Source organism: Tubulanus polymorphus, chromosome 2, assembly GCF_964204645.1.
Source record: "Tubulanus polymorphus chromosome 2, tnTubPoly1.2, whole genome shotgun sequence".
Classification (NCBI taxonomy): Eukaryota; Metazoa; Nemertea; class Palaeonemertea; order Tubulaniformes; family Tubulanidae; genus Tubulanus; species Tubulanus polymorphus.
Window position 1 is genome coordinate 17,004,621 of NC_134026.1, and position 15,510 is coordinate 17,020,130.

The following is a 15,510-nucleotide window of genomic DNA, read 5'->3' on the forward strand; positions in this document are numbered from 1 at the left end:
TGGATTTCAAGGCCTTAAATCTATTTTTTGGTATTTATTATCATTATCCCAAACCTGTACCTAGAAATTATTTCAATTTTCTATAGATGTACCAATTTTGGTTGGTATACTGTCTATAAGATAACGACATACAGTTTAAACTCTACCTTAAACGGTAGTATTGGGACTGTTAACATTTTACCATATTGAGAACAAGTGAAAAAGGTTTTCTAGATAAATGTTTGTAAATTTGCTGACTAGAGAGAAGTTCTCAATTGACCACTACCGTAGAAGGTGAAGTTTGTATGTATTTATTCGAGGCCTGGTTTTACAGACAGTATCCTAGTATTTACTTAGACTGGAGACATTCCTAAGCTTTTCATTATTTCTGCAGTATATACAAATATGAATGTTAGAAACTACTGTATTTGCCGGTGTACGAGACAGCCTTGTGTATAAGTCGAGATCAAATTTGCAGTTTAAAGTTACACTTTAATCTATATTTACTGTACAAGTCAACTCCCATCATGTGTTTAGAGGCGTCTCTTCGAAAACAGTGCTGAGGACATTCTCACATTTATTTAGATTCTTTACTTCTGTACGCATTAATAATCATTATGATTGTTGATTCTAGTACTATATTACAGGATTAGTTCAAGTTCATCGTTTGTATCCATGTTTTGAATGTATTTTTTATACATCGAATGCCTCACGCCTGTAATGTCTAATTCTAAACTGATGTGTATCTATTGTTCAGGCTGCACAGCCTGGCATATATGTATATACTGTACAATGAATACATGCGGTTTTCTTTCTCTTAATTTTGAAACTTTTCCAAACTATTATAACCTATTCTATCAAGATCCTGAATTCTAATTGGTATATGCATGTAGGCTATCATAATTGATATTCCATTTCATCTTAGGAACCTTGAATCTAACATTGACAATTTCAAATAATGTTGAATGTATATCTGATATATGAGTCCACCTAATGTTTTGGATATTGTTTTCGGTCTCAAACACCCGGCTTATAAACCAGCAAATACAGTAAAAAATCGAATGTTTCCTGGGAAGATGTTAAAACCTTTAACCCTTTCAGTTGCTGTATGACTCGAAGATGGACTTCAGTAATATTGTGCACATTAGTGTATTGATTTATTCATTAGTACTGTTATAATCTCTATTGAAAGAAGGCAGCACCTGTAAAACATTAAGAACTAATGATATACTACACTGCAGTGTTGATGCATTATAGCAGTAAATAATTCGACCCATTGTTGCCCTGAGGTGACTTTTACGCAATTATCTCCAGCAATTTTGAGTAAAAATTGGTCTGCACTGAAAGGGTTAAAACTACCTATAAAGCCAACTTCCTCTTTTCAACAACTGTTGATCAAAAACATAGGCCTATATCTTGACTTGATTTTATCAGTAATGTTTATTTTACTGGGGTAACCTGATTTGATTCTATTCTTTATTCTGACAATGTGATTTGAATGATTTTTTGGTGGAAAGGCGTGATACATTGTGAATGTTTGTGTGGCTGGGGGTGATGCATGAGACATAATACTTCGATGATTATCTATTATTCTGATACTATAATACTGATGACTTTCTATCTTCCATTTCCTGCATAAGAAGTAATGTGTAAGAAGAACTACAGAAAGCAGCCTGTCATCTGATGCACTCCTTTTGCAGTGGACCTATTATTGATAGTGGTTACGTGAAAACAAACCACTGTGACTGGAGTGCAGTCACTGTCAAAATGCTGCGGTTATCTCCCCAATCTTTGATTGTAATTTTGTGGGCAGGGCGGGCATTCGGCATCACCTCCCCTTTAAAAATGAGTTTACAACCATTTTTCATCATTCATTTCACACGAGAAACAGTAATAGGTCAACCATTTTGATACACCTTTCTAGATGAATCTTGAATGTAATGGATTTACTGCTTATACCGAGTAGTAAATTAAATCCCACAGTTGATTCAGAAAATTGGCATTAATGCTTCATAAAAAAATCTCAAGGTTAAACATATATTGTTCATTTCTAAGTTAGGCTATTTATATCTGCCAATGGATCAGTCAAGGTTTTGTAGTCGAGGAACATTTTGCTGGGCCTGGTTTCACAAGGGAAAAACATTGTAATTCTAATTGTTGACAGTTGAGTTTGGTATTACCGGATGGGGGAATAGTACCTATATAAGCAAGACCAAGTCGCTATGGTTCTGGGTAATAATTCGGGAATAGGTAATAATTCAGGAAATATGAATGATACTCATCTTGTGTGGTATAGCGCGTAGACTTACATTTTGTGATAAGGACTTTCCAATGAAAGACAAAACGATGAAATTTGATTGCCGCAACATGTACAGTTATGTAGTAATCAACATTTGAAGTACAGTAGTCTTTTTCGAAAAATTTCTAGAAACTGTCATTATTGCTCTCATTGGCTTTTGATGATAACGACCTCACGGGGCATCCTGTGTCATACAATTTTTCCACGTGTTAGAATTGTTGCAAAAACAATTTTCCCCTAAAATCTGGACACTTATGTTTAACCCTTTAACCGGCAAGTATTTTTCGGCCTATGAGAGATTTTGGACCTTGCAAGGGGAAAACTTAATAACTCAGTAGATATGAGGGATAACCCCATACTGTATGTATTTTATGAAAGCTCTTATCACAAGCTTTCAAATGATACCATGTTTGCGAACTTTGGGGGTTACCTTCAGGGTCTGACCCCAAGGTCACAGATCCCAAGGTCATCCAGATTTTTGGGCCACCCATAATAAAAAACTGTCATGAGATTCATCCCAATATGAATTATCATCAGAATCTTTCATTACTATGTCCAAAATATCAGCCAAACTCACTAGAGAACGTCCTTAGTGCATTGGCCATTACTACTAACGATATTCTCAATTTTGGAATCTGACCCACGTGACACGTGGTTTCCATACCCCCTTCTACATGTCAAATGTATGATATATCACTTTCCTGCCTTGTTAGACGTTGTAGGCCGTCTGGTGTCGCCATCTGCTGATAGGAAAATGATTTAGAATGTTTCATTGAAATCAATACTTGACTATTCTATTCACTATAGCTGGTCTATTCAAATCGGTCTGCGACCGATTGCCGGTTAAAGGGTGAACAAACCGTAAATTAATAATTGAATTTATGTTAATAATACCCAACTCATCTACGAAATTATTCCAACCTATTTTCACAAATTTATCAAGAGAAATTATGACCATTATTTTAAACAAGGCAATCAGGCTTGATAGCTTAAGCTTCGTTCCCTCCAGCCTTGGACTTCTGTTCATTTTCCCAATCTGCAACTGTCGATTTTCACATCAATGTCTCAAGGTTCTTGGACCTCCTGTCAATTAACCAAATATTAGAATACTTTTGTGAAACCCAATCCAGAAATAATTTTGGTATGGATCTGGGGATTGCAGATGAAGGACTGTTATCAATTTTTGCTGGTAGTATGCATGCCACATTTCTAATAACACACTACAGTCTTAGATTTGTGAAGCTTTACGGAAGAAATAACACAAGATTTGTAGGTTGAACTAGTACTGCATTGTGGATAATTACCGAGATTTCATTTCGTTTTTGCATTGGGCTAATTCTTTTGCTTTTGATTGTGGGATTTTTATATAATGGAAGTTTCAATGACTGAGCAATGGTTTTTCTATCGCTGTTTCTCAAAAGATAAAATGCGCTCATGTGGAAAAAAATTCAGGCCACGTCTGAAACCAGCAGTACCTTTCTCCTTGCAGTATGATCCTGGATACATGGGTATGCTACCAACATAATTTTTCTCTGTCCTGTCCATTTTGAAAAGCAAATTATTCTAGCGCGTGTTCAGTATCTTATCGGCTGTTGTGCTCATGTGGTCTGGCACCAGTGCGCTAAATCTCTTTTTTGGCCTGTGTTTCTTTTCTTTTAGTGAACAAGGATAATTAAGAAATAGTTTTGTATTATATTAACATTATTCTTTACTTATGTTCCATTACAAACAGATTTCCTTTGAAATATATATAAAATCTACTAATGATATGTATACTTTGTATATGTATTGTTTCATATTTGAAACTGGGATATAGTTTCCTCATTACACTAATGGGATCGCAGAATTATCATCATACTTCACTGCAATATCAATATTACAATGTAACAATCATTACTTTCATTTATTATTATTATTATTATTATTATTATCATTATAATTATTATCTTCATAATCATTGATACAAAACGCTATTATTTTTACTACAGTGGAACTTCGCTACAACAAAATACCGTTTTGGTTCGATCAAACAAAAATCATTTTCCTGACCATGACCGTTATTTCCTTAAAATTCTTTCGGTTAGAACGAAGATCGGTTGCAACAAAATATCAGTTATAAAGAAGAGAATTTGGTGTCTCCAGGGCCTAATTCATGTGTTACCTGGTAATCCCATCCAATACTACAGACTGGCGAGGTGATGAACTGGATAGGTTCGATAGAAACGTATTCTAGGCAACTATGAGCCACCCTTGACAGTGTGACATCACAAGCTAAGTTGACTCTATGGCCTGGAATATTTACATTACATGATAGGTCAGCTCAACATTTTAATCACATCATGTTACATACTGGGATTTTCCATGACATCACAGAGCTATTGGAAGCTAATATACATTCAGAGAACGTATTCATCGTGCCAATCTGTTTTACCACCTTGCCAGTCCATTCATCATTTTACGTTGACTGCCTCTAGACGTCCTGATAATTCTTTAGATAATTTGACCCATTTTTTTCGGGTTTGAGTTGTGATTTCTCATGCATCTCTGGTGCAATCAGGAAAGGTCTAGTAAACCCTTAGGAATTTAAGAGAATCTAATTCTTGCAAATCGCTAAATGGGTTAGAAATAATGAGCGATTGAAATGAGAAGGTCTATTCTTGAATGTCAAAATGTTAGCCCCCTTTACTTTATTTATAAGTGGTAACTAGGATACTGTGTTGCATCTTTCATATTGGACCCTCGCCTATCTTCACAAGCCCCTGTAATTCAACCTACATTGGCTAGACAAGTCTCGACCAGTACGGCTTGTGTAAGCCTACTGGTGCAATAGCCTACATATATCGGTCCTATGTTAAACTGCATCTCAAGTTCTTCCATGACATCTCTGCGGTTTGCCATTATCTTCCATTGGTTACTCTAAAATCGGATATCACAAAGTTGTTTTCTTGTCCCACGGATTACGTTGTAAGGAGGTTCCATTGTATTCTCATATATTATGGTAATATACAGCCATTCATTATTGAAAGCATCTCCACGATTATACACGACACGAGCGTATCGTATATATATATATACATGTAAACGCATTGTGTCCAGATACTAGATAGCAACCAGCTCTTCATAATAATCATCTTACAACCCTAGAATTTTGAGGTAAAACTACGCAATGAGTCGCAAATAAAGAGTTAACTCCACGATTCCCACAATCACAAAGCCGAAAGGTAGAAATATCGAAACGTTGAAATTAATTTTTTTAAATCTGAATTTTTGCTTTTCAACTAGAAACCATTATCAAGGACTGACCCGAAATACAATATGTCACAGTTTATATAGCGAAAGAACGATTCACTATTGCATATGACTAGGTAACATTGATCAGAAAGGAAATGAACTGGGACATGAGTCATGGGGCGAGAAACCAAGGTTACTATTCACACCAGAATCGGAGATAGAATTAATTAAGGCCGATTCAACTATGGGTAACACTAAGGGAGAAGAATTTTGGTAGGATCACAAATACGATCAGAATAACTGCTAAAACTATCTTCATCCTTGAAAATTATATATATGTTTCTGTGGACTAATTTTGGATAGATGGGCCAAAAGTTCAGATACTTATGGTCACACTTTTCATTTTGACAATTCTTATTCAGTCTAACAGCATTACTTGACTCCACCACATAGTTGAATCGGTCTTAAATATTCTAGGTTTCTCTCCCAATGATAAGCTCTTATCCCAGTTTATTTCCTCTCTGGTCAATGTCACCTATTTATACGTGCAATAATGTGTATCGTTCTTGTGTGTGTATCAGATTCTTTTTAACGTTTTTGATATTTTTACCTGTCGGTTTTGTTATTGTGTGACTTACACTCACATAACCCCTAGAAATGTCAGATTTACAGCTAGCTTTTAATCGTTTTAAATTCTATTGGCATTTATTTATTCTTCCATCAGTAGAGATTTGTTACATATTTTACAATGTTCAATTATCATTATTATTATCATTATTATTATTATTATTATTATTATCATCATTATCATTATAATTTTATTATTATGATTATTATTATTGTAACTTAGTTATAATTCAACATTTTTGGCTTGTACTTATGGAGTATAGTTCATTGATTAATTATTATTGAGTATAGTTATCGTGATCTGTTTGGGTTTCATTTGTTCACTTGCTCCCCTGGTGGTTTTTAGTGATCTTATGTATGGCTAGGGAGACATTTCCATGTTGTCGACAGTAATTTAGATACCTCTAGGCATGTCATTGTCTTGCATGCAAATTTGTAATAACAGTAACAGTTGGCAGGCTGGTTGCAAAACGTTCTTTTAATGCGTATATGGTTGATGATTACATATCTGCGCCTAATTTTAACTAATCATTTTTTGATATTTAAGAATTTTTAAAACCAAAAAAGTACTGGATTATTAACTGATGTGTAATGGTTTTCAGCTTATTAATGCGCTGATGTTGTCTTATTCTCTTGCACACTTCTTATGCTGGTTTATGTGGTCTCGTTGAATAGTCAGTCTGCTCTTTTCAAGTCTTTTTATTATTATCAACTACAACAGCAAAAATGTAAACATTTTGTAATGAAATAAAAATATATAAGGTATCAGGCTGTCACAGTTACATAGTCGCAAGCTTGAATTTTTGATACTTGGTTCCATTACTCCTTACTGCTGATATATAGAATATCAATTTCTGAATCATCACTACTGTTATCTAAAGCCTACATTCTGTTTATTAAAACAAAAATCATTGTTTCTCTCGAGTAAATGATGCTGCACAACACACAGCCACATAAACCATAGAATACCTGATAGATTTAAAATATATGCTGTCATGTTTTTATAGCTGACTCAACTTTTTAAGTATTAATTTTCCTTCGACGATTATGATGCAATGACGAGATGACATTGCATGTTGATACAAATAATATTATCTATGGACCAAGCGAGCCCACTATGAATTTGAGTTCAGAAACGAAGGCATGCATAATCGTAATGGCAGTTAATTATCATCGTTCAACCTTAAATTATTAATTATATATATATTCTTAAAAAAATATTATGCCATTTGTTTTTGACTTCACATTTTTGGAAGTCATCTTTGGCCTTGATTCAATCATTGAATTTTTCATCAAACCACTTGTAATTCCTTCTTTTTTCTATGATAAGGATATTATTCAAATTACTTGGGATGTAAAATTCCTTGCATTCTCATTTTGAAAGCCATTCCTCAGCTATAAGAACTAAATAACTATTTGATGAAAACTGAATTGTTATTTCAGATAACATCATTCAAGAAATAGTAAAATAGTAATGAAAACTTGTTCAAAACTTGAATGAATAATAAGGGTAAAAATGAAGTCCAATTTTGGAATGCATGGAAATTGACACAAATTGAGTTATTTAAGAATTTGTAAAGGTCATTATGATGAGATGCTAAATGAATTTATCTTAAAAGGCACAAGTTTTCATTAGATGTTTGATATGCTTTTAAAGATTTGTTCCATTGAAGAGAATAATTTGCTGATGGGCGTGTAGAACTGCAATCTAGAATTCAAAACACACATATGCTAACCAAAGTCTTGGTGTCGGGAGTAGTTTGATTGAAAGCTACAAATGTATTAGTCTTTAACAGTCAGTGTCAATAGAAAATTGCTTTACTGTCTCAAAATTTCTCTATCATTCAAGAAATATATGTATATACATTAGCATATACATATATGAATGATTTGGTTGGTTGAAGCTGAGTATGCTTCATGTCTGCAAGCTATTAGCTGTCCCATTATAAGGGATCTGGGGAAAATACATAGGTAAAGCCTCTATTTTCTTAATAGTTATTGTACTATGTAATTTTCTCTAGTTGCTGTGGTAATGTACTCTGCCTGAGGCTTTCAAGTTAAATTTTTAATTGTTGTCGGATTTACTTAAAAGGTTACTCAGAAACCATGCAAAGAGTTTAGTTAGATTATAAATAAATATAATAATGGTTGGTGAATCCTGTTAAATGAGTGACTTAGATAATAATTGATACATAGTTAACATAAGACTTGTTGGAATTTAGATTCACAGAGGTTTGTATCTTGAACAGTAATTAGATTTTCAATGTTTCAGGATCAAAATGAGTCGGCAGCCATACTGAAGATAAAAGAGAGCATGCAAGAGGAAGCGAAAAGATTTGAAAAAGATGCTCCGTCGGATCATCCGGACTACTTCATGCAATAATATCAGTTGTCATTCATGTGAGAGACATCAACTTGAGTGGAGACTGAGTGATGGGGTTGCTGTGATCTCCTCTCTATCCAGCATGTGGACCGAGTTCTTGTAACAACATGTGGCTGAGCCAAACGTAACTATTGTGTTCAAGTGTGTAAATAGTATGAATTATTAATGACTTTACTACAAAAAAGAAAAATAAACACAAATGACGTACGAATGTGCATACGCATAGTACATCTAAACCGGACATCTGTGTGACAGGTGCCAGGAAAAGAAATAGATCTTTAAAAGCAACCCACAATGTCAATGATACCCCGGCTGTGCCTGCCAATAATTTCTCTCTGTTTTGCTATTGTACATTGCTTGATATGTTTTTGTATAATTTATAATGACAGATATAAGGTATATGTATATACATTAATGTACATGTGCACAAATCTATATGTATTTTATAATGCATAGTATGTGTATCTGGAGTTGTATTATTGTATGCGACGTGCTCATCAGGGATCATATTCCTCCAACACCTTAAGTACTACAATTTCACTGGAAAGGATCATTTTCTGATGTCATTTCTGCATATTCTGACAGCGATAAGAGATAGATTGTTGGGTGTTGAAGCAATATGTATATTTCATTTTGCTTTTATATATTAAAATGGTTTTGGATGGATTTTTCAAATGCTAGTAATGACTTGACTATTTGAATGCCTGTACTAAGTACTTGTCGGACTATTGGATTAGGAATACATATGACAAGATTTTATTTGATTTATGAAAATTCATTTTTCCAATGCTGACCTTTTTTGGATTTTAGGCAGTTCATCATAACCCTTTTAAACCCCCACGCTATGGGCTTGAGCATGTTTGATCCTCAATTCATGGGACCAAAGTTTAAACAAAAACGTTTAATAAACAAATTGCTAAGTCTGGAGAATCAACACTGTATTTGGCTAGATATATTCACTACCTAAAGCCTAGCGCACACAACAACCCTTGAAACAAGCAATGAGAGTTTGTGGTCATGTGTTTTAATGCTTAGTTTACACGCCAAAACAATAGAAATATACCAAAGCAAACCTACAGCACCTCTAGCAATGAGATAAGTAGAAATTTTTTCACATGATGGTAAAATAACAGTGATTCATTCCATTGTTTGAGCCACTAGTTTTCAGTGATAGCTTATCAAAATATTCCTTGTTTACTTACGTACAAGGGTGGATTGAGAGTGCACTTTTGAAAAATTGAAAAATTTGCCTCTGATTTCATTCATTCTAATTGATAAGCAGTTAACTGCCTATCTAATGCCTTGCTATAGTTAGAATATTGTGATGAATCTATATAACAGAAGGTGTAAAATCCTATACAGAAATATTTTGGGTGGTTCCTACAGTTTCAGTCAGTTTGAAATCAAGTCTAGACTGAATTTTAGACTGAAGAAGGGTGGTAGTAACTACCCAAAATGTTTCTAATGATGCGCAATCCTTTCACTGCTGCATTGGATAGTGGCCTCCTGTAGACCAGTAGAGGAACATTGAAAACAACTTAAGGCTGGCTTATGTCGACAAGCAACGCGACGCCTACCGACTCCTACCGATGCAAGTGAGAGCAACCGCGATCGCAGCCCAGCTTATGTCGACTGCGCTCCGATTCGCAGCAACTGAGGCCGACTAGCGGGATATGAGATCCTCCCAGTTGCTTCCCTGCTTATGTCGGTTGCGATTACTAGCAACTGCAACGGCTCAAATGGTCACGTGATGAGCATTTTGAGAATAAATTTGAATTATTCGGAAATATATTTCTATTAGAAAAGCTATTTCTTTAAGACTTTGATCTTTCTGATTCTGTTTTGAATACAACGTGCTAGCGACATTGTATAAAGATGGCCGCTCACACCATAATTCTACCAATTTCGTTTCTAGATTTTCGGTCCAGTCCTCTGCCTTGCTGAAGGTTTGGTTTACGTTTTGAACTACTTTGAAAGTTTATGACTAATTACCAATGACGCTAACTAGCGGTGATAATTTGTACTATGTATATACGGTCCTTCATTGGCTGGAACCCCTGCCCTTAGTTCCGTCGCGTCGCAGATGAGCTTATGTCGGCTGCGATCGAAAGCAACTGCCAGCCTACCGTAGGCCGGAGTAGAACATGGGCAACTTGCCGGATACGGCTTGCGACGAGTCGGTAGGCGTCGCGTTGCCGTCGCAAGCCGGCTTATGTCGAACCGATTGAGGAGCAACTGGCGGCCTCAGCGATAAACCCAGTTGCTTGTCGACATAAGCCAGCCTTTAGGACACGTTTCAATTTGTTTTAGTATTGTACAATGTGGAGTAAACGTCCAATGGCTTCATTGTAGGAGAAATTCATCAAATTACATAACCCTGTTCTATTTTGAACCAATTGAATCAAGGTGACAATTTTTCATAACATCCTCTATACAGCAATCATTACAGCGTTGTTAAGGTAAAGAGTGTCTCTTGTTCCATGGCACGATAGGAAAATGCTTCTGTATTCACGTCTATTTCCTTCTGTGTGCCCTATGACTAGTGTTATGACTCTTTGATTTACAATGGCATTGATTTTTTAAGATTTTGCCAGGGGTTTCAGCTGGCATGTGGGTTAATGGACATATGTAAATAAAATATATGAAAACGGTGCAAGTTATGGCGCTCTATGATTTGTGTATTGGCTTTTGCACTCGAGAGATAGATTGGGAACAAATTGTCAACGGAATGAAAAAGCTTTTTAAATTGACGGGATTGGCACCAAAATACTAAGTATTCAATGATTAACCACTTGCATCGTAATGATCAATCTTTCCATTTGAAATTTTCCGTAGCAAAGAAATAAGGATATCCATTCAATCCTTGTTGGTCTTAATTTGTTTGAAGTACCAGATATTAATGTTGGAATGCTTTTAAAATCGATGCTAGAATAGCCTCTGTTCTATCCTGAACAGTTTTATTTTTGAAAGATAATTCTTTGCCCGAGGATGCCTTTTTTCATGTCATCGTCTCAATGTTTTCATGTTGCTCTCGGGAACGTATTTGCTGGTTCACTTAATCAAAAAATTTTTGTTGATAGTAACATCGAAGTTAGGTACTTAGTATTTTTATTTATAATGGTGCTGTAGATTAATCAAATTACGTACCGATCTTATGGAAAGTTCATGAAGACAAATTTTCTTTAATCTAAAGTTTTTCATAATTGCATGAAACCTCAGAAGCTTGCAATGGCAAAAAATTTAGTCAATCCACAAAAAGTTTTAAAAAGTCTTTAACAAACAGAACAAAGGAATTTTCTATTGAATTTAGTTTGTTCTGAAGATAAGGTGAATTGAAATATATATCAGTTATAGGCCTACTCGATAACCTGATATTTTAATATTTGCCCTAGTACATGTATCCATCAGTTTGACCAGTGTACTTACAGTACAGTACATAGAGAACTCTACTATGTGCAACTACTTATTACTTCTTGCTTCTTTTTTGCATATGAATTTTTTTTTACATTTGAATGAGTAGTTAAGATCAGGGGTGGATCCAAACCCATTTTAACCCACTCCGGACTCCAGTTCCAGCGGTTGCTTTTCATTTGTCTCTCAGAAATTTTGATGATACTTCCATCAATTATTGTGATGGCTGTCTTCTGACATTTTTGTGCCAAAAAATGTTATTTTTGTCTGAACTCTTGAGGTTTGTAGCACTTCTTTGTTTCCCTTGAAATTTATGATTGGTAAACTTTGGGTAGGGATCTTTAACATATCAGGTGGATTATTTGATCAGTCTGTTTTTTTGCAAGCAGCAGCCATCTCAGTCTCGGTTCTTATTCCTGAATAGAAAAAGTTGTTGGCAGGTTTCATTTAATACATATAGTATCGATATTTGATAATCTCTTATGGAACAAGGTTACCAAGTTCTTGGTCTCGCCACCTGACAGAGTTGAATATTGCATCATATACCATTTGACTATTTTTATATAGGTGTCTATGCATAATTTGTTACCACAATCAATTGCATAGCTCATGACACCATGATTCTTGCAAGTTTCAAGGTCAGATGGTTTCTGTGTATGTTTGCCCCGGGTGTTTAATAGCGGAAGATTTCCATATGAATTGTACCGATGCATATTTTGTCACGAGGATCAATTGCAAGATTGTTGCTCATGATATGACCTATGATTGTGATGAGTTCGGTCATTAATTACTGTTTTTATTCACTGACGACTGAGCATTGAATACTGTCAACCTCGGGTAAATCCGCCCTCAGTTAAACCATAGAAGTGCTTATTCCCTATGAATAAATTAGTTAAATCTGTATCAGCTGTCGGGAACATATATTTGTTGTGATGAGGAGTATGAACAATCGTAATGAGGTTAATGTGGTCACTGTGAAATGTAAGAAACTCCTGAAAATACTGAAGTATACCATCTATGTCATAGTCTCCTTAACTAAATGATCATTAAATGAATGTGCCTTTTCGTACATATTGCTTTCAAGAGGCACTTTTAAACCAGCTATTATATAGGTTATGCACTTATGAATTATGGATCAACTGTTATCCGTTGATCACTTAATCTGTACTAAAAGCTCAGTTCCAAGTGATAAGGATTAAACTGAGGTTGACAGTACTGAAATTGTCATTGACATTTTCAAGCATTTCGCCTGGTAAGCATCATGTCCCTGGCCACTAGTTTCCGTTATGTCGGTCCCTGTTCCTTTTCATTCCACTCCGTTCCGTTCCGTTGCGTTCCGTTCCGTTGCGTTCCGTTCCTTGAAGTATCATAAGCCTGTAAGAAATAACCATAATGGTTCCAGGTCCTCCCCTAGAAAATTTTGGAAAAAAAATTAATTTGAATTTCTTGGTATCTCTAGACAGTCTGTAGGTTTGTAGGTTAAAAAATTTTAGATCCACCGACCTAGATGATCTGTCACTTATCAATACTCGGTAAAATCATATTTCATTTGATTTTGTAAGCATAATGTGAAATCGCCGCTTGTTTCTAAGATCTGATTGTCATATATACACACACACATACATGCATGCGTATGCATTCTTGTATATGGAGCTTTATTTATTTTCTTGAAGATTTTCAATTACATCATCAGATGGAATGTGTCTCAACGCCCTTATCTCAATCTAGCATTATCACGTCTCTTTGAGAAGCATTTTGTGAATTGGAACCAAAAGATAAGACCATGCATTTATAAACAAGGTTTCATTTGAAGTGGTGGCTGTAATGATCCCATATTCTCCTTATCTTACATTTTGGGTAGATATATTTATATATTTGTACCTTTGAAATGGAAGATGTCAATGTAAAGTGTACAGAAATATTCTGTCTCAGTGTGTCTGTTTATTGTTTATTATCTTTTTGTATACAATTTTTAGAAGCAAATTTGTATGCACAGCAGTGAAAGAAAAGGTGTGAAATACATGACTGTTGTCTGTTTTAAATTTATCCAGTCAACCACTACTGTTGTTGATGTTGATCTTTCATTCCATATTCTGATAGTTTACCAAATATTCTTGAAGTGTTGTGTAGACTTAAAACATAGTGCATAAGTACTGCAGGTAATGGCTGATTTCCCCTATCTCCCCCCTTTCTAGTGCTGCCTTAACATCTCGCATCTTTTTCTTCCACAAAAAAAATGCGCCTTGCATTAAATTTGCCGAGCACTCTTAAGAAAAACTCAAAATAACGTTTTCGTTAGCAGTGATGGGGAATGGCATCAGTAGCTACCTTGATTCTTCACGAAGAGATTTGCGGCTTAAACATGTGTATACACATACACTAATATACACTCCCCTAGTTTCTGGATTTGTCAGTTTTGGATTTTCAAAAGCACACATGTACAGCAAGATGTAACTGTATGATAGTAATTTACCATTGTTTTGTCCTTATGTCCATTTGTATTCTCGTTTCTGGTCAAAATGTGTATATTAAAACATCTCTGTGACTACTATCTATGTTATATTTGCAATCAAACTGTTGCAATAATAATAATATTGTAATTATTATTTCCTTGTAATTAGTTATTAAATGATGATATTATTATGAGGTTATTGTTTCTTGGGGAATTTTCAATTATGTGAAAATGTCCAAAGATGATAATAATGTCAGATTGATAAATAAGATATTATTGATAATGCTGTATGATGATAATGATCATGGTAGATCTTGGTCATGGTCATGATCTTGATGATGGTGATGATGAAAAATAATTGAGGTATAAATTTTTATTAATGTATTATGATGTAAGTAAAATATGACAAGGTTTTGTAGGTTGCTCCTGTACAAATGTTAACTTATATCTTGTGTACCAAAATACACCAGCAAGCCATACAAATGTTGTGTTCGTTTTTATCGGGGTTTAAGTCATGGGTTCTTTCTTAATCCAGGTGGTCATGATTTTTCGTGTCAGCTATGAATGACCAGTTGTGCACTTACAGGACGTAGGACATAAAGAGGGGCTGTCCATAAACGATGTCCATACAAAATTGCAAAATCTTTGCCCACCCTCCCCCATGTCCACAGAATGTCCACAATGTATTGACCCCGTCCCCTTCCTTGTACATCAGATAAAACGGCAATTTAAGAAAACGGATCAGTCATGCATAATAATGTTCCACACATTCCGGACTACAGTTTGTGATACCATACGATCAACTTGACAACAATTCCGACGAAAACCTCGCCTATTGCCTGGTAAAACTCCGATTTACTACCCTCGCGTACCGCCAGCGTAATCTAGTATAATCCTATACAAATTCATTCCAATACTTCCCGATAAACTCACAGGGGTTTGGCGATGGGCTTGGATTTTATTTCCGGGTTGTTGATAATCTCGCGAGAATGGCGCTAAATATGAACGAGTAAATTCAAAATATCACGGAAGTACCTTGTGTTTATATTGTTTATTTATCCGCTATAAAGTTTCGATAAACAATTGGTCGTTAAGAATCATTATCAGACGGTCGCCACGCTACTATAT

The 15,510-nt window shown here is 35.1% G+C and overlaps 1 protein-coding gene across 6 annotated transcripts in view; it reads left to right on the forward strand.

Moving 5' to 3' along the window:
• LOC141899809 (single-stranded DNA-binding protein 3-like) overlaps positions 1–14,857 on the forward strand; it is a 68,614-nt gene extending 53,757 nt beyond the window's left edge. For all 6 annotated transcript variants that reach the window (XM_074786352.1, XM_074786346.1, XM_074786348.1 and 3 more), the window contains one exon: positions 8,409–14,857. In XM_074786352.1, coding sequence (XP_074642453.1) covers positions 8,409–8,519 — 111 coding nt within the window. In that variant the 3' untranslated portion in view covers positions 8,520–14,857. The remainder of the gene's footprint in view (positions 1–8,408) is intronic.
• Positions 14,858–15,510: the final 653 nt, after the last annotated feature.